Source organism: Cydia amplana, chromosome 7 (assembly GCF_948474715.1).
Source record: "Cydia amplana chromosome 7, ilCydAmpl1.1, whole genome shotgun sequence".
NCBI lineage: Eukaryota > Metazoa > Arthropoda > Insecta > Lepidoptera > Tortricidae > Cydia > Cydia amplana.
In genome coordinates, this window is record NC_086075.1 from 13,817,191 (window position 1) to 13,843,444 (window position 26,254).

The 26,254-nt window shown below is 37.9% G+C and overlaps 2 protein-coding genes across 2 annotated transcripts in view; one reads left to right on the forward strand and one right to left on the reverse strand.

Annotated features, from left to right (window-relative positions):
- Nucleotides 1-3,655: 3,655 nt before the first annotated feature.
- LOC134649612 (uncharacterized) lies at nt 3,656-10,042 on the forward strand. The gene is made up of 2 exons (XM_063504440.1): nt 3,656-4,611; nt 9,919-10,042. The coding sequence occupies exons 1-2, from the start codon at nt 3,691-3,693 to the stop codon at nt 9,937-9,939; spliced, it is 942 nt and encodes a 313-aa protein (XP_063360510.1). The 5' UTR covers nt 3,656-3,690; the 3' UTR covers nt 9,940-10,042.
- Nucleotides 10,043-14,945: 4,903 nt separating this feature from the next.
- Nucleotides 14,946-26,254, reverse strand: part of LOC134649670 (acid sphingomyelinase-like phosphodiesterase 3a) — a 68,115-nt gene continuing 56,806 nt past the window's right edge. Inside the window, exons 5-10 of the mRNA XM_063504508.1 lie at nt 25,874-26,073; nt 23,647-23,804; nt 18,346-18,520; nt 16,718-16,830; nt 16,162-16,346; nt 14,946-15,190 (exon numbers count right to left, since the gene is read on the reverse strand). Coding sequence (XP_063360578.1) covers nt 14,971-15,190; nt 16,162-16,346; nt 16,718-16,830; nt 18,346-18,520; nt 23,647-23,804; nt 25,874-26,073 — 1,051 coding nt within the window. The 3' untranslated portion in view covers nt 14,946-14,970. The remainder of the gene's footprint in view (nt 15,191-16,161; nt 16,347-16,717; nt 16,831-18,345; nt 18,521-23,646; nt 23,805-25,873; nt 26,074-26,254) is intronic.

Here is a 26,254-nt window from a genome sequence, read left to right on the forward strand (position 1 = left end):
TGTAAGGCCTGAGTGGACGCTCGAAGCGGAGCGTTCGGCGGGGCGTGCAGCGTGGCGTCGGGCTCACAAGTAATTTGAGTAGCGTGCACTAAGGTCGCTCCTATACGCTTGCATTTGTTTAACATGCACGTCGCACGCCCCGCTCCGCTGCACGCCCCGCTCCGCTGCACGCCCCGCTCCGCTGCACGCCCCGCTCCGCTGCACGCCCAACTCGAGCGTCCACTCAGGCCTTACACTTAAACCTCAATTGTTTTTAGAATAACGATTTAAGTACTTAACAAAATTGCAAATTAACAATCATATATTATTTATTGAATTCATTTATTTCCTTACAATAGATGTCTTTAACCCTTAAATGCATAGTGTTGCCAAATGTCTACAAAGCATTCGACATCTGACAGCTCACAGATTAAGGGTTAAACAAATTCTATTTGGTCCTATATATTATTTCAATAGTAAAACTAATAAATTTTCCGAATCATTACATAAATTTACGCAGTATTTTAATTTATAAAAATTACATTTGTTTATAGATGAAATGTCGAAAAACTTGGAAGTTGATGATTTTTAGTATGTCATTTTGGGCAGATTATTCGGGGTTTGTAATTATTTTATATTTAAAAACTTTATCATAGGTATATCACAAATAGTGTACCTTTCTAATGGTAGTAAAAAATTTCATATATCTATTACTGAAAATTACATATTTACATAAATATGATTTAGCCAATTCAACTTCTAACACTGATTTCGCAGTGAAAATCGAAGTTATATTTTTTTTACTATTTTTCCCAGAATCGGCAAACAATTATGTGATACATATATCAATTTCGGGCAAAAAGAAAAAGTCATGCATTTAAGGGTTAAAGTAAATTTGTAGAACTTATAGTTTGGAATGTGTGGCGGATATTATGACGAGATTATATATAGGTAGCTAATAATAATCTGTCATACAACGGGGGACTTCAGAAACATCTAGGACAGGTTATGGACCTACAAAAGTTGAGCTGTTAAAGAGCACCAAATGATTGTTAGAAAACTTTTTGTTATCTTGAATATTCAATAAAATACCCGTTTCATTCATAAATATACAAATGAATATATTTTCTGTTTCAAATGTCGATTAAACTTGTACGAGGACGACAAAACTGCTTAAATCTAAGCAAAAATCTGGATATATTGCACAATGGCTGATATACGAGTCATTATTTGTAAAGCGACACGGAAGCGACGATAAAACCATCATAAAGCGATACTTCATTAGAATACGCTCCAGCCTCGGGCAAAGAGGAAATTGTCAACAAGCTCGCGAGCGTATTTCCTTTTTTTAGAATTTATGAATATCGTGAGTGTTCCGGATTTCATATTTTCGGTAAAAGATTCATGACACATTTTTAGGTTAATCACTTTCTGGAATTATTCTACTGGCGAAATTCAAGTCTATTCTCAAATAAACAAGTACCGGAAAACATAATTCTATATTCAGATACATTTGCATGATTATGACGGAATAATGGTAATGTTAAGATCCAACAGGAGTGGTCATTTCTCCATACAAACGTACTCGACTGTTTCCTCCGTGGGTTTTGAAGCTAGAGTAATGTTTTTTTCAACACAGATTAATATTGTCAATATCTGTGTCGGACCGTTTTGCTTTTTTTGATATTTTTGTTTTTTAAGGCGCTAGAGCCCTTCAAAAATGGCCAAAATGGCCTAATTGACTATGCCGCAATGAGAGGCGCGCTATTCAAAACTTATATCAATTAGCCAAAAAAGCAAAACGGTCCGACACAGATAATGTCATAATCATTTAGATATCCAAATTTGGTTACGATTGGTTATATTTTGGAGGAGGAAACAGTCGAGTACGAAACCTCGATTTTTGAGATTTTTACGCAGGATTTTTCGCCTTGTCCTTATCGCACTAGTTTTAGGAGCCGCTTCCGTTAGCGAGAGGGGTATATTTACCTAAAATATTTAAATCTCAGCTCCTGTTGGCTCTTAATTTTACTTTGCACGGTTGACATAGGTACGGTGGGTGCCCCAACTTAAGTACCCAAGGTGTCATACTTCGTTTTTTTTTAGCATTAGAAATAAGGTAAACAATCTTGATGTGTCTTTTAATTGAAAAACGCATTTTAAAAATAAGTTACGGTAAATATGTAACAATTATGAATCTAATACGATCTTTTATAGTCTTCTGCTTTCATAAGTAATAGTTATTGATTTTTTTAAAGTGTTTTTCAATTAAAAGACATGTCAAAATCGCTTACCTTCTTTCAATTTCTTTGTAATGCTAAAAAAACGAACTATAATTGTATAGAAAAGTGGATACTTATGTTATGGAACCAACTGTACCTACTTAATGAATACACCTTAATTAAAGTAAACGTATTAACTCACATTTATAGACGGGTCTAACGCGAAATTTATTCAATTACCTTTATTTACCGACGTAAAGTAAAGGTAGGTAAAGTAAACGTCTCGTCAAAAACAGTCCGTTAACTTCGGGCACCTCCGGCGAACAAAGGGTGAATCACATATAATTAAAGTTTACTTAATACACCCAAGAAAATCATAGATGAATTAAGTGTATTTTTAGTTTACTTCCGATGGCTCGGGCACGTAGTACGGATGGGGGAAGATCGCGCAGTCTGGAGGGCGTACTCTGGAGTACCAAGTGGCGGAAGGCCGTCTGGACGCCCTAGGTACCGCTGGAGAGACGAAGTGCAGAAAGACCAACGAGACGAGCCAACATTTTGACCCGCGACCTCCGGATTGAAAGTGGGACGTCAGATCCACTCGGCCACCACCGCTATGCAGTATATATCATATTTTAATGAAAATTTAATGAAAACCTGGCAAAAGTTATTTCATACAGTTACTATAGCTAAAATTTCGATTTAAAAATAATATTACTCAATACCTATTATGGAGGTAGGTACGCTGGGTACGAGTAAAATAAATGGGGTTGAAACGTTACCCCGTTATGAACGTTTGAAAACACAATTACCCTGAAACGACTCTCTCTGCTATATTTGGCCAATTCTCAAAGTGACATTGACTCAAATTTACCCGATCAGATATATGCAATTTGTAAGCGTCGCTGGTTTTATCACGTGAAGATTCCCTTTCCCCTTTCGATACGCTCTGACATTAAACCGGTGTTATTTCCAACAAAATGCTTGATAAATTTTATGATACACAGCACGGTAATGTACCCAGGGGTGGTATCGTATTTTCCGCATAAGCAAGTGCTATACGAACATCTTGTCATGCAAATTTATGCAAAGCGCAAAAGTCGATACGAAGTCTCTTGATAGAACCCGGACTAGCATCTTGTAATGTGTATGTGTGTCAAGTTACACAACGTACTTCACTAACTCCATCCATTAGTCGTGTGTGAAAATCAGCATCATTATTGGCACTTGGTAAATAAAACACATTTTGGGTTCCCGTTGGTTCACTGTCATATTATGTATATGTGGGTAAGGATACTTGGTGAGAGCTACCCGCCTCTAAAAATAAACAGACAGTCATTGCTCGATCTTGTTGTTTCATTGAGGTGTTCCCTATACTTTTACATGGCGCAGCCGGTTAAAGTGATAAAAAGTGATAAAAAGTGATAAATTAGAAAGCGGAAGACAAAAAGAAAGTTAAGATTGTAAGAAATTCGGAAAAAAAACCAAGATGGAATCGGTTCTTACTCCCCCGTTGCCGTTTAAGTTTGAGGAAAATGTAACCAATATGGCGTTCGGCAGTTTGTGTGAATCTTGGGAGAAGTGGAAGAATGGTTTTCAAATATACGTGAAGGCATGCGAACTTAATAAGAAAACGGAAGAAATACAAATGAACATATTTTTACACGTCGTAGGGGAACAGTGCCGTGAGATAATAGAACAAAGTACGACGAAATGTACAACACTAGCGGCCGTAATAGCTCTAGTCGATAATCATTTTAAAGCGAAAAAAAACGTAACGGTCGAGCGTCATCGGTTTTTTACTCGTCAACAAGGTGAACATGAGTCCATAGACCAGTACGTCTTTGAATTGAGAAAATTGGCTCAGTCATGCGAGTTTGGTACCCTAAACGACGGATTAATAAAAGATAGGCTGGTATGCGGAATCGTGAGCGCAGCGATTAGGGAGCGGTTGCTACGCGAGGACGACCTAACGCTAAACAAAGCGTTAGAAATATGTCGGGCTGCCATAGTGTCGAAAATGTATTCGGAGGACATTAAACGAGAGTGTACAAGTGAGAATAAAGGTAACGAAGTCTGTGCGGTAGCTAACAAAGAAGTGTACGAGTCGAGTCGGTCAGGTGCAAGAGTCGAGGCAAAATCGAGTCGTAGGACGGGTACCGGACGAGGATGGCGCGGGCGCGGATGGGCGCCTGGCTCGGGGCGTGGCGGCGCGCCGGGCGCGGCGGGCCCGGCCGGCGCTCAGCACCGCGCGCCGTACGCGCATCGCGGAGGCGGGTGCGGCCAGTGCGGCGGCGTTCACAAGAAGTACGACTGTCCGGCATATGGCAGGAGCTGCATGAAATGTTCCAGACCGAATCATTTTGCCAGGATGTGCAGGGTGTACATGGTGGAAGAGTCCGAGGACCAGGTAAATAATATTAAAAACCGATGTTGTGACTGTTGTGAGGAGTGGAACACGGAATTAAAAATAAATAATGTACCTGTGTGTTTTAAATTAGATACGGGAGCAGAGGTTAACATACTCCCCAAAGATTATTTGATAAAATTAGGTATTTCGAGTGAGGATTTGTTAAAAACAAATACAAGACTGACTGAATACTCGGGTGCTGGTATTAATGTCATAGGAAAGATTTTCTTACGAGTCAGATACAAAAATGATTTATATGTATTACAGTTTAAAATTGTTGATTTAAATTCCTCGCCGATACTGGGACGGGATGCGTGTAAAGAGCTAAATTTGGTCAGGCGAGTTATGTCTGTCGAGCAGGCTAATGATAATATTCCGGATTTTATAAACGAATACAATGATGTTTTTCATGGTATAGGATGTCTTCCTGGCGAGTATAAAATTCAATTAAAATCAGATGCGGTTCCGGTCATTCATGCACCGAGGAAATTACCATTTGCGATAAAAGATGCGGTAAAAAATAAGTTGATAGAGATGGAGGCTCAGGATATAATTGCTAAAGTTGAGGGTCCTTCGGACTGGGTTAGTAGCATAACGGTAGTTAAAAAATCTAACGGAGATTTGCGAATTTGCTTGGATCCAAAAGAGCTAAATAACGCTATAAAGCGGGAACACTTTCGACTTCCAACCATCGATGAGATTGTGTCAAATTTGTCAGGCGCGAGGTACTTTAGTACCCTTGACGCGAGCTCAGGTTTCTGGCAGGTGCGGCTAGACGATACTAGTAGGTATTGTACATTTAACACGCCTTTTGGAAGGTACAAGTTTTTAAGAATGCCATATGGAATCTGTTCTGCGTCTGAAGTGTTTCACAAAAAGATATATGAAAATTTTGATGATATTGAAGGGGTATGTATGTACATAGATGATTTATTGGTGTATGGCCGTACTAAGGAAGAGCATGATCAGCGGTTGAAAAATGTGTTAGAGAGGTGTGTGAAAGTGAACCTTAAGCTTAATAGAAATAAATGTCGGTTTGGTTTGCAAGAGATAAAGTATTTAGGACATCGCATAACAAAGGACGGTCTGAGTCCGGATGACTCACACATAACAGCAATAAAAAATATGCCTACACCCATGAATAGGAAAGATATTGAACGATTTTTAGGGCTTATTACGTACGTGGGAACGTTCATACCAAACTTATCAGATAAGACTCAACCATTAAGAGAGTTATTAAAAAAGGAAGTTGAATGGCATTGGGATGAGTCTCAGAGTAGATGTTTTAATGATCTTAAAGAATGCTTGATGAAGAGACCAGTGTTACAGTATTATAGCATGAATGAGCCAATAACTGTTTCAGTAGATGCGAGTAAAAGCGGCCTTGGCTGTTGTCTGATGCAACATAACCTACCCGTATGCTATGCTTCCAAGTCGTTAACCAAAACGGAGCAACGATACGCTCAGATTGAAAAGGAATTGTATGCTTGTTTGTTTGCATGTGAGCGATTTTATCCGTACATATATGGAAGATCGGATATTACGATCGAGACCGATCATAAACCATTAATTAGTATAATTAAAAAGCCCATAGTGGACTCGCCATCTCGCTTACAAAGAATGTTATTAAGGTTGCAGCGTTATACGTTTAAATTGGTATATAAGCCGGGTAAACATCTGTATATAGCGGACACGCTGTCGCGCGCATACGAGCCGAGCGCGAGCGTTGAGCATGCTGGCCGCGAGGCGCTGCACGACGAGGTGTGTGCTGTGGAGCGAGCGCTGGCCGTGGTCGCCGTCGACCACTTCACCGACCACCAGTTTGTCGCGTTACAAAAACAAACTGATACCGACGACGAATTGGTGCAGTTAAGAAAATGTATTTTAAAAGGGTGGCCGGATGATAGAAAAGATTTAGTTGACGTATTAAGGCCCTATTGGACGTACAGGGATGAGTTAACTGTGGCACAGGGGTTAGTTTGGAAAGGTGATAGGATAGTCATACCTAGGTCCCTAAGAAAGGATATGTTAACAAAACTACATATAGGACATATGGGCAAGGAAAAATGTAAATTACGAGCGAGAGAAATAATGTTTTGGCCATGCATCACTAATGACATAGATAATTTGATAAATAATTGTAACATCTGTTTGTCGCATAGAAAAAATAATCAAAAGGAAGAATTGATTCCACATGAAATTCCAGATGAACCGTGGGTCAAGATAGGCGTGGATTTGTTTCAGACACAAGGGGTTGACTATTTATTATTAGTCGACTACTACAGCAAGTTTATTGAAATTACTAGGCTGTCGTCAACAACATCTGATTACGTAATATCATCACTTAAAGATATATTTTGCCGCCAAGGGATACCTAGCATAGTGATGTCAGACGGTGGACCACAGTTTACATCTTTAAGTTTCAAAAAATTTGCTGATGAATGGCAATTCACTCATAAAAAGTCGTCTCCAAGATATTCACAGTCTAACGGTCAGATAGAGAGGACAGTTCAAACTGTTAAAAATATTATAATTAAAACGAGTGAAAATCGCACCGATTACAGGCTGGGCCTTCTAGAATATTTAAATACGCCTTTATCTAATGATTTAGCATCGCCAGCTCAACTCCTGCAAAGTAGAAAAATGAGAAGTATAATTCCAATGTGTCCAAAGCTATTAAAACCAAAAATTCAAAACTACGTAAAAAATAAGTTACTTAATAAAAAGCACATACAGAAAAAATACTACGATCGTAACGCTAAAAACTTGCCTAGTTTATCAGTGGCGGACAAGGTTAAAGTTCTATTGGATCCAAATAAAAAAGGTTGGTCATCTGGAACTATATCAAAAGTTTTAGGCCCACGCAGTTATAAAATTAAATTGTTAAACGGTAACGAAATAATTAGAAATCGTCGACATATTATTAGCGACTCGCCGCACAGAAGTGACTCGCCTGATATGGATTTATTCTTTGATTTAGATGACGTAATGCCGTCCCCGTTATCAAGCGCTGCCCCGCACATTGTAAACAACACTGTACCAATACCAACTAACCAGAGGCGTATTTACAAATTTGGCGCCCCGGGCCATTTTGATTTGCCGCCCCCCTTCATCAGTGACGATATAGTATTTTATGCAACCGTTGTTTAAGAGAGGTAAAAAAAGGCGAATGGCGTGAGTAACAATTTGAGGCGAAGCCGAAAATGGTTAATAAAGGCGCCACGAGTATTTTTTGACTCAGTTAAACAACATTGCATACAATACTTTTTCTACGACCAAGCACTTACTTTGAAATAAAATTGTAAATTTAACAAATATTTTTAATTCAAGAAGTAGCAAAAATGGAGGGTACGGGCGGGAAAAGAATGAATGAATGAATGAAATTAAAAAAAACATGTCTGTGGTTCACTTATTTGTCAGAGGTGACATTTAAAATAAGGTTGGCAACACTGTATTTCATTCAATATTTTTTAAGTGGTCATTACACGAAGTATCGTAAAATCGCCAAAAAGATACTGCGTGTATGCACAAATTCTTTTTTGGGGAACTGACTAAAGACATGTCTTGACAACTATAAGGTAGGGTTTTAAAGGTGTGTTAGGTGTGTGCACGACCCTTTAAATGACAAATAAAAGTACGGGAGTAGAAAAAAGTATTTTCACCTCAGCAGCTCGAACAAGGGTACTTTGCTTCTTAAAAACAGTGAGCAAAATGCGATTTTGCTCACTGAGTGAGACAAAATGACGTTCAAGTGACTTTATAGTCAAATGTCATTTCAACATGCGGGGTTAAATACAAGTTCGAAATACTTGGGTTCTATTATCTCTGTCCCTTTCACACTGTTAGCAAAAAGAAACAGACAAAAAAATGTTAAAACCACATTCAACGGTATATTCACGGTTTATAATAGACCCCCGAAAAACTTCAGACCGCATCGTTTCAAACCACGTACGAGTATGAATTCTTAATAACTAATTAATAAAAATAAAGTTTAAGATTTGATAAAAACTAATAAAATACTATATTTTAGGTATTGTACAATTCTCAGTTCCCCTCCAAGCTGTAGCTAGTCAAAAAGACCTGGGTATCACTATTTCACATAATTTGAAATGGGACACGCATATAACCAAAATCACCAAGAGAGCAAATTCTATGCTGTATATTTATGATTCGGAAAGGAATATATAAACGTGAAAGACCTGACTGACTGACTTAAATCAACGCACATCTTAAACCGCTGGGACTAGAAAGTCCAAATTTGGCAAGTAGGTTCCTTATAAGGTCTAAGGGTCCACTAAGAAAGGATTTTTCAAAATTCATCCCCTAAAGGGGTGAAATGGGGGTCCAATTAAAAAAACTCTCCTGCGCGTGCGAAGCTGCGGGCAAAAGCTAGTTAGAATATATAAGTCATACCTTCGTCCTTTACTTGAGTACCTATGCTTTTTAGATATGGTCCCCCTACTTTAAAAAGGACATCACATTGCTGGAGAAAGTTCAGCGAAGAGCAACCAAAATGGTTATTTCATTGAAAGACAAGCCATACGAAGAACGGCTTCAGGAATTAGGTCTTACAACATTGGAGGACCGAAGGAAGCGAGGCGATCTTATCGAGACATACAAAATCTTGTCTGGACACTACAATGTTCCTAATATTATAGACCTATACACATCAAGCCAGAATGTAAGGTTAAGAGGACACTCCAAAAAACTTGTCAAACCTCCGTGTGCTAGTAATCCTAGAAAACACTTCTTACCGAATCGTGTGGTAAATGTGTGGAACTCTCTACCAGAAACTGTTGTTAGTGCACCATCGGTCAACACTTTCAAAAATAGACTGGATACACATTTTAGAACTTTAAAAAGTGCAAAATAAAATAAAATACAAGTGCTTCGATATACACGCATCAGCTCCAAGAGCTGCTAGTGTATCAAATAAAATAATAATAAAAAAATTAAAATAATGAACTCAAAAAATACACAGATCATCACGCAAAATTAATTATTTTACTTTTAAGAATTTCTACCATACTAATACTTCTTGAACGAAAATGTTGCTTAATTTAGGTACTTGTTGGTAGATATTTTAAGCAATTGGTGGGGTTTGAAGCGTTCGTTTGTTTATTAATTTAAATGTCAATTAATAAAAAATATAGCTAAGTTTGATTATAAAAGGCGCCCAGAAAAAGCCGCGAGGGGGCGGCTTCGCCGCCCCCCCGAGGCCTGCCGCCCCGGGCCATGGCCCCCTTGGCCCTAGGGTAAATACGCCCCTGCAACTAACGGTAATAATATTGTTACTCGTTCCGGCAGGATAGTGAGGGCTCCAGATAGATGGGGTAACTGGATCTAACAACAGATGTCTATGCTCAACGGAGGACGGGAGACGCATCCCAAATAACTTCTATGTACTAAAATAATCAACATAGAATACCTATTGTATTCATTACAAATTATAAACAACTTATTTGTCGTAATAAGCATTGAAATCAGCCTATAAGTAAAACTTAATTAACGTGTAGTAAATAAAACTGCAATACTATTTTATGTGTAGGTATGCTGCATGAACTAGTTAGTATGTATTAAGTACGCATGTAAGTTTTTATGTTATTAGTAATGTAAAATATTGTTTTAAGTAGATAATCCTTAAAACATTAATGTAATGATGGGGAGAAGTTCATTATTGTATATTTTAAATAAGTATCTGACATTCATGCAGTTAATTGTGAATGAGAGTTGTTGAAATTATATGTTCGAAGTAATATTACTTATTATGGAAAACGTACTTTTGTTATTATAAAACCAAACACATTGTTAACCTAATGTGCAATTATTCCGTGTGTTATGTTTGTATGTTACTTGTTATTATTATGCAATTACAATTAAGTACATACTAGCTATTATTAATAGAGACTGTAAAATAATTAAATTTATTTCAGAAGTCTGTCATGTCATGTCATATTAATATAAAATCAAAAATGTAAAAAAAAAAAACATGTTGCATGATATTTGATATTTAATTTTTTTTTCTCTTTTTGTTTTTGAAAAGGGAAGATGTCATATTATGTATATGTGGGTAAGGATACTTGGTGAGAGCTACCCGCCTCTAAAAATAAACAGACAGTCATTGCTCGATCTTGTTGTTTCATTGAGGTGTTCCCTATACTTTTACATCAGAAAGTTGCTTCTGATATTGCATTTTGTGTCTTGTTTGTAATCTTGTCGCTATAAATGCCTCAAGTATTAACTGAGTTAACGTGTTTTCGTCGTCTGAATATTCATTCGGTGTTTAATATTTAACACAAACCTTGGCCGACGGATTATTTTCTGCTTGTCATATCACTCCGTCTACCCAGGAATATTGAAGGTTTAAGAGATATAGGCATCAATTATAATTTAAAACTTTTATTACGTGTTGATATACAAAAGCGTTTAACTCTTAGAAATATAATCAGTTGGTGAACAGTTGAACCACTAGGTATTCGGGTAGCTACCAAACTAGCTGTAGGTACTTTATACAAGTAATTTGCCATAGCTATTTTCAGATTATTCTTAAATCATCGAGTCATTATTCAACAACAACCACACGCAATCCACAACAAATACAACGACAAACTTACCTCACTAAACTCGCAATAAACATATCAATCAAATACTCGATTTTTCACCACTCAAGCATTACTTGGACGGTGGCCATTTTTACTTGATGATTACCATTTTCTGCGCAGGAACTGGCAGTAATTTCGTACAAAATGAGCCGATGTTGGCAGCGATAAACACCTTAATTTTGTCGTTTTCACCTCACTAAAATGAATATAGTATTTATATTAATAATGGATAAGATCAAAGGTCGGCTGTCGCGTGTGCTTTTCCAAAAGCTGGCAACTGTTGTAGGTAATTCGTATTAGGTAGGTACACTGGCCGATCAATGGGGCATGTTTATAATAGGTATATGCGATGACGTCCTCGCTTACTTTATACATTGATATAAATATTTACAAAAGCAATAGCGGAGCATCTAATTTTTCTGTAGATTAATTCAAATTATATCAACGTAGCTGATTTAAAACATCTACGAAGGTAACTTTATAATTATTTATTAAAACGCCAAATATTGATTACAGTCGTTTATTCAAAAATTAATTATCAAGACACCCAGCAGAGTAGATACGGGAACATCCATAATATGTATTTATTACAATAAAGCAAAACCAAATCTACTACGAATACCGGCACAGTCGAGTGCGGAAAGTTATGAATCCTCTTCTCGCACGAGAAAGATGTAAATCACTTCAACGTTTTATTTCTCTTCCGTTTACAAAGCATAAATCACAAAATTTTAATAAGAATTCGGAAACTTTTAACTTCCATCAGCGTTTTCCAAGTTATTTTGCTCTCGACTGTACTATACATAAAATGTTGCATTGGTGAGATTAGGTTTTCAAACGCATTTTCGTTAAAATGCGAAAATTTCGGCTCACGGGCAAAGGTGGATTTTTTATTATTGTACTTACAGACATTATTTTACTAGGTACGTCAGTGATACACAAGCACTCATCCGGCCTGATGGTAAGCGGTTAGTGGAACCTATGAATGTTTAAAATGTGTATGTAACCATAAGTTGATTATCTACTTGTTTTTTTTATGGACAGATACCACGAAACTAATGTTAAATCCTTTGAGACCCAAAATACAAGTAATAATAAAATTGCAAAGAAAAAAACTTCTTTAAATGGCCACTTATAATATGTAAATGTTAAAAGTAATAAAACGCAAGAAGCCTTAGTTTACTTAGAACTAATTGTTCCTCATTTACAGTAGACCTACAATTCTAAATTAGATATCTATGTACACGGCTCAGATTATGCTCACACTTTTCCGACAGTTTCATATTTATTTAACGTACAAATACTTATGATAAAATCACATTTGCCTCCAAGCATCGCATGCCAAATGAATCTTAACCTCGTGCCGCCCACCATACAAAATTATAGCCAAGGAAGTTTGAATCTTGTTGTATTTTCAATTGGGTTGAATTTCATTTGTTCGAAAATATTACGAGACAAATGAAATGCTACCTTCTTTGTTATTAATTAAGGTTGACATTCCATCGAAACTGAGTGTATATCCTAATGTACATTGGGCGGCACGAGGTTAAGTACCTAGTACTATTTATGTTAAATTACTTACTTCCACTACCTACATTTAATAAAAGTTCACTTCAAATATTTATATACCTAGTTTCAAAATCACTTTTGAACATGGAAACATGAGTTCAAATAATAGCTCATGAAACAATATTTTTACGGAATCAAAATAAATTTCAAAATTAAGATTACGTAAGTACGATACTTATTTTAATACTGGCGTATAAAAATCTCCGACATTAAATAGGATATATAGAATTATGACTAGTTACATCATATTTACATTTCAACAAACATGGTCACCAATTTAGGGTCGTTTGATTAATTAACAGACTTGTGACATGACATTTTGATCTACTGTGTAGTTAATTAGACAAATCGTGTCAAACACACGCATGCGGGGACTAAAGGCAATACCCATTTATTAAACCAAACAATTACTCTATAATTATAGCTGTCTATCAGTTTTATTTACTTAATGTAAACAAACGAAAATCACACTTTAATTACCATTGTTTACCTACTCTAAAAATAGTATAGGTTCTGGTAACGTAATGATCATACCAATTCACTAGACAGTAAATATAGAAACCTTTTTTAAAATGATTATTTTATTAACAATAATTACATTTAGAATTTATTCCTTCGTCGCCTATTAAAGATTATTTAATATCAAATTTAATTTTAAGGGTCTCATACAACAATAACATAATAGGTACCTATTAACATTTTAAATATCGAAGACTCGAAGAACAGCGTACATTTTTACATTCAGTAACTAGGTAAAATTGTTAACTTAATTATACTAATGTATAAAATAAGTACGTTTAGAAATATTTTAACTTATTTCAATATTTAGCAATATCACAAATTGCCATCTGAGCGTGTTTACTTGGCTCTCGACTCGTTTCTGAAAAAGTTAACTTCATAAACCGAGTGTATTACTTACAATACAATTTATAAGGAAAAGTACCCAACTGTCCGGCTCCGATTTGATTGAATTTGATATACAGTATGTAACTGAACGAAAAGCAATTACTTAAAAACCCGTTAATGTTTAGGTCCTACTGAGCAACTTTTACTATGGGACCAACCCCGAAAACGCGGAAAAAAAATTGGAAGAATGTATGAAACATTTTGCTGGTCTGATGTTGAAATTTCCTATGAGAGAGTCGATTTTTTTTTCGCGATTTCGGGGTTGGACCCATAGTAAAAGTTGTTTAGTATGACCTAAACATTAACGGGTTTGAGGAATTGCTTTTCGTTTAGTTACATGCTGTATGTTAGATAGTAGTATAAAATAACAGTCACGTATTTCTTTTAGCTACTCAATCTCAACCTATTAGGAGATAGAGTTGGGTACCCACCTGTCCTTGTTAGCAAAATTATATCAATGACATCGTAAAATAACATTCAATATTTTTGAATGTTACTTGAATAACAAACATAGTAATATTACGTAATAGCTCTTGATTTCATATTGTTTTATTCTCTGAACAATCAGAAACAAATGTTAGATGTATCTCCAGTTATAATAAACTCTCGAACCGTGGCTTTTACCTGCCCTCCTTGAGGCTTATTCTGACTGTAATAACAGATTATTTTTATGATCTGTCACTGTTGACCGCTGTGTGTCACTTTCTTACAGATAGCTAACAGAAAATATCGTTAACAAGTCCAGATCCAATTCATAACCTGTTATTACAATCAGAATAAGCCTTCTCATCTGTAGTAAAGCCACTCACCTGAAATCTATATCAAAGTTAGCTGAGAAATGGACGCAGTTAGTAGTAGAACTCTCTGAGCAAATAAGTTCGAGGGAGAGGAATGCTTTTAGTTGTTAAATGCGATATTGCTTCAGTTGCTAACACACGCCCTTGCGGCCTAACGCAGTGCATAAGCTGCATCCATTTTATGACCTTAGGAATAGAATACTCATGAAGTGTTTTGTCATGATTATGGCTTAATTAATACTGTCGCCTGAACAAACATGAGTTCGAGTCTTATTGTTAGAGATGCCAACGTTTGATCCTCCTAACAATAAGTACAAATTCCGGTAGACATAGTAGCATAACGGCCAGTTTCAACCTGGTATATAATGACGCGGAATTTGTAATTTAATAGTGACTGTCAAACTCGAGCTTGGCTCTTTTCGGTAGAGATGCCATGACATTTGAACTTCCCTGCAAAATCCAAATCGATTGACATCACAATGGTCCTATAGCAAAGTTAGTACAGAAATAACCATAACCAGGAGCACAGCGATGGGTGTCTCGAGCGAAGCGGCCCGCTTGGCGGCGGCCAAGGCGCTGGCCGCAGCTTCTACGCACTGGCGATATGCGGCTAGCTCAAGGCAGGTGATGGCACAGAAATGCTGGTGAGCACACGCGCCATCGCACTCTGAGCTATCATGCTTTACGCTGTAGGCGCGGATGTACCTGTAGATAAAACAATTATGAAAACCTAAGAGACAAGGGTGATCTCAGCAGAATTTTTAAGGACCGGAGGTGGTAATCGGTATGAGGATATATTATGCAATTGGATGACTTTTTGCTTTTCGGCGATATATACTGAATCAGGTTGTACTCAGTGGTGTTCTAGACTGATTTGTATAAGTAGTCTCATAGTGGCAGGCATATCCTCAGTTTATCAGTCAGGTCATCGAACGCGTCAGCCATAACTAGGCAGGTTTTATTCGTAGTGCTGATTTAGGTGGTATTTTGTAGTGTTCTAGACTTACTTGTTGAAGGCCATGGTCTCATGTGGCGAGCCTATCCTCAGTTTGTCGGCCAAGTTGTAGAGCGCGTCGGCCGACACTTCGTGCAGGCCGTAGTATTGAGTGAGGTTGTATTAGGTGGTGTTCTAGACTTACTTGTTGAAGGCCATGGTCTCATGTGGCGAGCCTATCCGCAGTTTGTCGGCCAAGTTGTGGAGCGCGTCGGCCGACACTTCGTGCAGGCCGTAGTATTGAGTAAGGTTGTATTCTGTGGTGTTCTAGACTTACTTGTTGAAGGCCATGGTCTCATGTGGCGAGCCTATCCGCAGCTTGTCGGCCAAGTTGTGGAGCGCGTCGGCCGACACTTCGTGCAGGCCGTAGTATTGAGTGAGGTTGTATTAGGTGGTCTTCTAGACTTACTTGTTGAAGGCCATGGTCTCATGTGGCGAGCCTATCCGCAGCTTGTCGGCCAAGTTGTGGAGCGCGTCGGCCAACACTCTGTACAGTGCAGGCCGTAGTATTGAGTGAAGTTGTATTATGTGGTGTTCTAGACTTACTTGTTGAAGGCCATGGTCTCATGTGGCGAGCCTATCCGCAGCTGTCAACCAGGTTGTGGAACGCGGCGGCCAACACTTTGTGCAGTGCAGGCCGTAGTATTGAGTAAGGTTGTATTCTGTGGTGTTCTAGACTTACTTGTTGAAGGCCATGGTCTCATGTGGCGAGCCTATCCGCAGCTTGTCGGCCAAGTTGTGGAGCGCGTCGGCCGACACTTCGTGCAGGCCGTAGTATTGAGTAAGGTTGTATTCTGTGGTCCACTCGGCTGCTCCGCCGCGGTTGGCGGCGGCCAAGTCCAGGTAGTACTGAGTGTAGTCCAACACCTATTAAAAGAAAAAAACGTTTTATCTAATAATTTAAGCACCACGAAAGATTTATGCCTCTAAGTGAAGTTTAGTTAATAGTTTAATAGCTTTACAGTAGCCAAGTAGCCAACTAGGTAACCATGATACGTTAAACTATGAGTATACAGGCTGGGATTTTCATACTAAATGTATGAAGAACATTTTCTTTCATTGTTGGCTTTTCTAGTGAAGTTAGAAGTTGTAAAGCAAAGCTTAAACTCAGGCCACGCTAACTTTACACGAACTTAACAGCGATAACGCATACATATGATAGGTACATATCCCTATAAAAGCTCTATAGGTACTTGATGTAGCACTTGGCATGAAACTTAACGTGGGTGACTACGTACCTTGCCAGTGTTGGTGTCGAACTTATAAAGTCTAAGGCCGGGATTAGAGGCACTAGCTGGCTCGCGGTGCGGACTCACCGACGGCGCCAGCAGTGCCCACGACACTGGCCGATCTGCAACAAATTTAATGTGTTTATATTGTTTGGCAAAAGTTGCTTGTCAGTGGAGAATAGGCAGAGATAATCATACTGTATTTCTCTTATGCTAATAAAACCCTAAAAACAGGCATGAATATAGTTAGCATTAAATACTGATCCTAATGTTTAAAGGAAATCTATAATCCAATTTGTCCTTTTTGAAACGTGACGTGCATCGTACGTCACTCTGAAATTTAAAAATAAATATAAACTTTTATCTCATCGGCATTTCAGCCTTTTACGGGCAATAAACGCCTATTAAGGCCTTTTTTCGTGTACGCCACTTATCCCAGTCAGGAGCTAATTGCATCCAGACAGACACTCGCCACTTTCTATTTATCACTTTTTTGCATTTATTTTATAGCAGATTAATTCGGGACGAAAACAAATGTGGCGTTCCATGCCTAAACAGTCCTCATGATCCATGCCCATAAGAACCCTTTAGGCATGGGACGTACCCATTGATGCAGTAACGAAGCCGACAAGCTGTCAGACACAATTATCAGTTTGCGGAGTCTATAATTAAACCTGATCATTATCATTAATAGATCAAAGTAACAATATTTGATACGTGACCTGATCAGTAATCACTGATATAGTCTGGATTAAACCTTAATGGAGGAAAGTGGGAGGAGAGTAATCGTTGCGTCCGAGATTTGAACGTCGAGTGATAGTTTCGATACGCTCTGACGTTACTTTCAACAGATTGACTGAGGCGATGCACTGATTAAGTAGTTAGCAATACACAACATAACTATACCTTTTCTAGACAAATGAGAATTCGTGAGTTCAAGTCTTGCTTGATTAATAAGAGCAAAAAAAACTCTACGTAAAAAGTACAAATAGGGGATGTAAATAAGGTATCTTATAAGGTGTCGTTGCCAAGAAAAAGGTCATGTCATGCTTGTATACGCTGGTCTGTAGTATATGATGTTAGAAGCAGACGCCCCGAGTCAATTGTTACTAGCAGACACTGTTATCAAACTTTTCCAATTAGCACGTTGTGTCTCGTCGCCCTAGATATTTGCCTAAAGCCACGACGTCACGCGTCCTATACAGTTTCGCAAACAAGGCTACACAACCATATCCAGGCCAATTCGAAATACACTGACATCAGAATGATGTCTAAATTATGTAATTAAGTTATCGTGCCTTTCGCTCGTACTTGTCTGTATGTGTATTGGCGCGAGCGAGACGCATGATAACAAAACGACATTTAGATATCAGTTTTATGTCAGCGTATGTTCGAATTGACCTCTTAAATTTAGTACCTACGTGATTATACAAAATATGTTCATACACTGCCGCTTTTCAATAACATAATTAGAAGCAACGATTGACGACAGTGTTCCTGGAAAGGAACCTTTCACTTGGGCTTGCCAAATTTGACTTAAAGGGATCCTGATGTGGTAAGGTCTTCATCAAAGTGCAGGCTAAAAAGTAACCAGCTTCTCGACAGCTGATTTAATTGCCATAAATATCTGCACTGACCGTTATCATAGATGACGCGAAAGGTGTCAGCGTGAAGATGCCCGAAGAACTGTCCAGCGATGATGCGCGCGTGCCGACGGACGGTGCGCAAGTATTGCGCGTTGGCTCCTGTGGCGTGTGCGTCGTACGCGTGCCGCGAGTCTGACCCGGGCGCCGCGTGACCCACTATGTACACCTGAGACAATTACAATGGGTAATTTGTATTTAATTACATTAGTCAAGAAATGGGCATCTCGTTCGGTCATCTCCCCCCTCCCCCATTTCATATCTATATTATTGTACCTCTATAGACGGAATGAAATGATTTAAAATGAAATGAAATTGTTTTATTCCGGAAATCGCTTCCATAAAATTACAATAAAATAAAATTAAAATTAAACTATTAGACTGTGCAATAAAATTAAATTATTCACTAAAGTCTACAGATAAATACAAATTAAAACTTAATAAAAACAGCGCCCGCCAGGCGTTATTATACAACGTTTGAATGAACGTTTTTAACACGATAGCAGTGACAACGTAGCAAATGTGTCAAGAAAATTTATAGCGATATCGCATGCGCTACGTCAATGCTGCCGCAACAATAACGTTACAATAGTAAAGCTACTCACTCACCATTCGAATTTACCACTTAGGCTCAAATTAATCGACAGATTTCATAACAAAAAAGCGGTTCATTTTCGATGTGATAACGTCTTATAAATCGATAAACACGGGTAGCATGCACGAAAAAGTGTCACGTTGTGGACAGATCTCCATGGTAACGTTGTGGACAGATTTCCATGGTAACGTATAAAAGTATGCAATTTTTCATCAATATTTTTTATGACGTTATCACGCAAAATTATCGTCCGTAAACCGACTTTATAGACAACCATCTTTTTTTAGAACACGGCACATAGCTGCTAATCTTTTAGAAGCAAAAATAACAATACGATTTTCATCTAATCAAGGCGCATGCCGCCTAATGAAGGCTGACCCACTTCTGTGCGTATGAAGCCACTCTCATACATCACCCGCTGTATCAAATTACGCCACATCCGCAGTACTGTACCTTAGTTATTTGCATCCCCTATTTTATGACTGCCCGGACTAAGGAAACGCTATGGAATTTGCTCGGAATATGTCGACGGAAATATAATAATTAATAATTCATTATTATAACAAGAATTCAAAGCCCACGGTAGAGATAAACTCAAGCTCAAGTAGTATTGTACATAATTGTAAAACTGTCAATAACATATCAGTAGGTAATAAAATAGTCATACTGATTGTCTTTTTTAGCCAAGAAAGCAAATATTAATCGTGAGATATATTTTAGCGTCAGGTTTTTCGCCCGCCAACCCTCATATTAAGACACCTTTTCTATTATTCCATGTCCTATTATTTCATAAGCATAATTATAAACTAAACTTAATTACTAAACCTAAATACGTCTAAACTTTAACATGTATATTATTATAAATTATACATGTACCTATCTATAAACATGTACCTACTGTTACCCATCCCGGGCTGCTCCCGACGCAAATGTACCCATCACGCCCGCATTTTATTCTTATTTTAATTTTATTCTACGTAACGCCTTAAAACTTTTGATAGGTATGATTTAAAAATTCTGTTATCTAAGGTAGTAAGTAATGAATATTATAATAATGTTCACTGTAATCATACGTTTCATAACTATCCTAATAAAAACACAGAAATAAATCCCTATATACCATGTATGTTTCTAAATACATACATCAAATTACTTCGATGCAAGTAATGGCGCCTATTTGTGTGATTCACGGGCCTGGCGCGATAATTCATACCGTTGTTCGTCGAGCCGAGAATTATGTGGCAACACTGGAATATGTACTAGGTACCTACCAAACATATCATGCTTTCTGAGGTAATTGGCGTACATATTATTGAATCAATTCAATATTAATATTATGCCCATGTGACACGTAGTTACAAGGTAGGTGTCAGTGCTTATATTATTACAAAAGCAATTAAATGTGTTGTCAAACTTAAATAAAAAAATTACTTACTATGTTAAATACTCATACTTATTAAGATTTGTTTTATTTTAACTGATTATAATTAATATTTTTAAACCATACATTTATAAAAATACTGCCTAGTTCTTCATTTGACTTAACTTTAGGAACGCACCAATAACTGCCGTAGGTACCTATTCGAACTTCAAGATATTCACAAGAGACGACACGTACTAGATCCATTCTAGATACGTTATAGTTTAGATTTCAACTAGTTCTCTTTTGCAGCGCAATTCGGGCAACCAATGTCACTTTTACGATAGATCGTGTTAGATATCTATTAGATGTGAATTAGATCTCTAAGTAATATCTTGTGGAAATCGTTCAAGAGTATCTCCAGAATCGCAGAAATGTCAAATTTGACAGGTTAGATCTTAAACATATCGTTATCGTATCTTGGCGATGTCTAAAAGATATCTAATAGATGTCTATTACAAAATCCGAATCGGGCCCTAAGTTTAAAACGCGGGCGAGATGTAGGAATGCAGGGGCTTTCTTTTAGCCTTTTTTCAGCTTCAAATGCTAATGTAAAATCACATTTTTACTCTAAAATGAATATGTGGAATCTTCAGATTCAGGCCCTGGATTTACTAAGTCGTCTTTAGGGTTCCGTACCAAAAATGTATTCCTATTGGTCTCTAAATTCGGTTTCGTACCTAGTTCCTAAAAACGAATTTACCTTGCCTCTGGAAATTATAATATCCAATATTCCTTCACTATCCCATTGGATTAAATATGATAGGTTGTCCTTGCCGTGTAATTATTGGATATTACAGACGAAGTAGCTTAAGGAGGTATCAAATTTGGCTAAATTACTATCTTTATCATAATAATACGGGAGATAATGATTGGTATAATACCAAATATTGTACCTACGTTGTTCAAAGGATATCGCAATTAGGCTCACGTTTCACGTTGTTTCATTACTGTAAGGGACTAAGAATGAATGAACGATAATTATAGACTGTTAATGGTATATGTACCTATAATAATTATTAAAAGCTGGCTTCGTGCTTTCCTAAAATTCAGAGTCAGATCTAGTGCATGGTATCTAGATACCATGGTAATATTAAAACATATTACACCCAACACGTAGCATACATAATATTTTCATACAAAGGAAAGTGTTAAATGTAACTATGGGGCTATTCATAAATTACGTCATTTCAAATTAGGGGGGGGGGGGGGTTTGGACATCGGATGAATGTAGCATGACGTAGGAGGAAACGGGGTCATTTTAAGCATGATTTTTGGATGATTTAAGAGGGGGGGGTCAAAAATCGTCAAAAATAGATGACGTAATTTATGAACAGCCCCTATGACAGGTTCCTTGTCTTATACAATTGTTCATAATTTTATTACTACCAGCAAATTACAATTGACTTAACATAATATACTGAGTATCAGATAACCATACGTGTGTAAATCGGAGCACGAATGCTAAGTGATGTACTATAACTATAAATATTTTGTCGACATCTTATGTATCAATATCAAATCCCTAGAACGTGCCCCGAGTAACGAGTACCACACGTATGCAGATAATTTGTATCTTCACCAAAACCATGAAAGCCATGTAAGCAACCATTTCGAGGCCTACCGCGAACCACGTTCGACGTGTTGCCTCTCTGTCGCACTTGTAAATTCGTACGTAAGTGGGACAGGGAGGCAACACGTCGAACGTAGTTCGCGGTAGACTCCCAGACTCTTAAAAACTATCCTGATTCCGAACGAAACCAAAAACTTTTCGCAAAAAAAAAGAAGAGTCATAACTTATTTTTAAATAAGTCGTTGAGTCTTACAACGATAATTTCTTTTAACCCAGCCATCCATACCCAATTTAAAATCGCGCCATAAAAAATAACCACCCAGAAAATTAACAGGGTTATAAATTCAAAAATAAAGTCAAGTCCCTCGTAAGCCAGGAACTCTTTGTAAAATTACGTTTTCCCTTGCTTATTTGAAAGGCGATTAGATTAACGAGTTTCTAATCTGTAATTTATTAGAGAGGCCGACGCCGGATTTCCTCAGCCGTCCTGGCTGGTAGTTATGACTCCGGGCTTTAGAAATATGCCTTTTGCGCCGGGGCCGTAACTAACTAGTGACGCTCACGGCAAGTGCTGCATGTTAATGGAAATCTTATTAGTAGTATTCCTTACTTTACGTTAAAATAAGAAGCACGGCTTGAGATTCGTTATAGGACAAATGAATGTCCGTGTTTACTGTGGATTTTTCTGACGTCGTCGGTCGTTATTCTAAAAACTACGACTTTGTTAATTCAACATTTACAGTTTGTAAGTAGGTACTAAACTTTTTTTAAGGGAGGTATAAAAATTGTGTGGTACTGTTTATGCTATGTCCTTCACGGCCGTCTTATTTTTTTTTGGACGTAAATATTAGACATGACCATCACCAAATATACCTACGTCCCATTGCTGCACAGTCCTCCTCAAGATGAGATAGATCAGTCATCACGCTAAGTCTATTAAGTGACTCAAGACTTGGTCGTATTACCACAAAGTTTAATTTTTGAAAAATCTGGAACCTCCCTTGCCTATGTAAGCTTTCGGTTTTAGCAAAAACACATTTTATTTCCACTGCCTTCCGCACCCACCACATTCGAAATCCTTTGTCCTCCAAAATAGTAAAAGAAAGCGGAACTATCGGCGGAACACGTTTAGAACACGTGTCCACGGACTCAAAGCCATGTCGCCGCCTGGCAGCCGAGGATTTTACAGATAAGTCCGTGGAAACAGAATGTGTTTATCCGTATAAATGTTTTGTGTGCGGTAGCTTGGCGCAGATAAATTTGGAAGATTATAACACGATACTAATCTACCGAATACAGAGAGATTCTGCTTTGTTATGCCTGACTGACCAAACTCAGAGAGGTGAACATGTATATCATGCAGTACAATGTTTACTATATGACCTTTCCCGAAATTGCTAAAATAATCAGCTGGTCCAGAAGTAAAATAATCAACACACAAGTCGCCGAAATGTGGAAACAGCTGGTTGATATTTCGCGTCTGTTTGTTTGCAACTTGTAAGGGTAGAATTTGGACTACTAACAGTACAACCGACTTCAATAATTAATCTAATTATTAGATTATCGGTAATAAAATCATAAACAGTTTTTCTGAAACTTTCATTGTATAATTTTGACCTAGAGGTCGTATAATATCAGGTAGGACTAGAGAGTTATTCGTTAATCAATTTTGGTAAATACGAGGATTTTGGCGCAAATACTACTCACCATTTCACTATGAGACGCAGCCTTCTCGAGTACAGCGTTGAGCCAGTCCCACTGCGCCTGGGCGGGTCCGCCGTTCGATTCCCGAACACTGAACAGGTTGGTGTTCAGCGCAACTATCCTAAGCTTGCTATGTGACTGCTCTATTGTATAGTAGCCACCTGTTGACAAATATCACACAGTTAACAAACCAAGTAAGTTCAATAGGGTATAACCTTTAAAATATATATATTATCATCTCCATCAATAGTAAACACTTATAACAAATATCAGCTTAACGAGACGCCAGCATGTGGCTGAATAATATACCTCGCTAATACAATTATTTCGAAATACAAACTTTATCCAACTAGGTCTTTTTACGATTTTGACATACGGTTTATCAAATCCTTCCATTCAGATTAACCGGAAACCCTAACCGCAAGCAGAAAAAGTCGAATTATATTAAAGTTCCAAAATCACTTAAAAGTTGAACCCTCATACCAAATAGCCAGATGAATAGAAGTTAATTGGATAAAACTCAGGCAGGCAAGATTCAGATATAACTCTGAATCGATTCAAGCCGACTTTAATGGAATCTACTTTTTGCGTCTTCGGTTCGCGCAAGCGTAGATAGAAGTTAGCTAAATCATTGTGTGTTGAAACCCCTTTTACTCCTTGTATGATAAAGCGAGTCCATTTATATGCAATTTGACCCCAGCCGTGGATTTCTGGCTATTACTTATCACCTAAAATATGGAGAAAAGTAACGTAAGAAGTTAGGGTTTGGGGTAGTTATTGCATGTGAATATCGACGTGATAGAGCAAATGTAACTTTTTAACATCGCGCGATTGATAAAACCAGTAACTGTTATTTAATCGCGCTATCGCTTAAATAACGGCAACCATTATACCCAGAGGTGAAGAAACTGTAAATATCAAATAATATATCGTACGAAAGTCCCGAAATAAAACTCATTGGTAACAGCGGGGGTTTCATACCGCGAACTGCGAATTTTATTGTAGTAAGTCGCATGCTCTCTTAACGCTAGGTTACCAACGCTTTTTGTGTATTAGTAATAGATTGCCTGCTGCTGCTGCTGCCAGCCTGTTCATTTTCCTCAGTCGCTATGTATATCTGGGGGCACGGTAGTGCCCCCGCCAAGACGAGCAAAGCGAAGCGCAAGGGCACTACCTACCTTTTCTCGAAGCGCTTCGTCGTTTTTTTGAACCCTCTTAACTTGGGTTTGGATTATACCAGATAAACAAAACTCTCGGGATATGATGTCAATAGTGGACTTATTAAGCATAAAAAATTTCAATTGCATAGCTCTTATACTTTGGATTTTATTGATCTCTAAAAAACCCCGATTTCGTCACTGACTCATTCACTCATTCACTCACTGTTGATCATCAAAACCTCTAGGGTACTTCCTGAAGTCCTAGGAAGCTGAAATTTGGTATGTGAGATAGTATTAGTCCACAAACAACAAAAAAATTCAAAAACTTGAAATTATTAGCCCCTAAGGTGGTGAAAAGGGGGGTGGAATTTTGTATGGGAAATCGATAACCGCGGAACAGATTTAGTTGAAATTTGGTATGTAGATAGTTATTGTTATGGGGAAGGATACAAAATAGTTTCAACCCCAAAATCACCCCGTAAGGGTGAAAAGGGGTGGAAAAAGGCGTTAGGGGAAAAAGGGGGTTGAAGTTTGTATGGGGAATCAGTAAAGATGCCCCCCAGGTACGTATTTCAGTATTTTTAATAGTAAATCACCCGCAACCCTTTAAAAAAATCAGAAGATTGTCATAAGCAACTTACAAAAAGATGTGATATCCCACCAAAAACATTTTCATGTAAAATGTTGCCAAGACGAAACCATAAGGCTCGCACTGACAAAAAGTTATCAGATATCTTGTAGAGCCAAGCTTCTAAGCTAACTCCAGGCCCTACCTTCACAGACTCTACACCTTAGTCAAAACATGTGGCTTGGCCGTTTCATTATTACAAGAACTGTATTATAATAAAAAATAATGAATAGTAAATTAAATACATATTTCACCTTACGCCCATATGACGAAGCGGTCAAGCCACATATTTTGACTAAGGTGTAGAGTCTGTGAAGGTAGGGCCTGTGGAGTTAGAAGCTTGGCTCTACAAGATATCTGATAACTTTTTGTCAGTGCGAGCCTTATGGTTTTGTCTTGGCAACATTTTACATGAAAATGTTTTTGGTGGGATTATAATTACCAATCTTAAAAGTCTGCAGAGCCTCCAGTGGCAACCAATGCCCCCAGAGATTGGTCAGGTTCTCCGACGGCGCCGGGTCCAGGTGACCCAGCACGGGGAACACGAAGTGCGAGCTGAACGTCCTGCCCATCAGGTCCGTCATGTTCCTTATGGCCTGGAATCGCTCTTCGTCGCTGCCGTACCGGGACGCTATGATGTCACTGGGGGAATGATATTTACTTAAATGCTATTTTGGCTTACCTTAAACTTTCTCAAAAACAGTGATTCTCTACCAAATAGTAGTCAAGTCAGGTATGTAATATGCTCATATAAACTTTAAACTCGTTACGGAATACTATTCAAAACTTATTATGAACCTAGTTTATAAAGTACGCTTGCAGT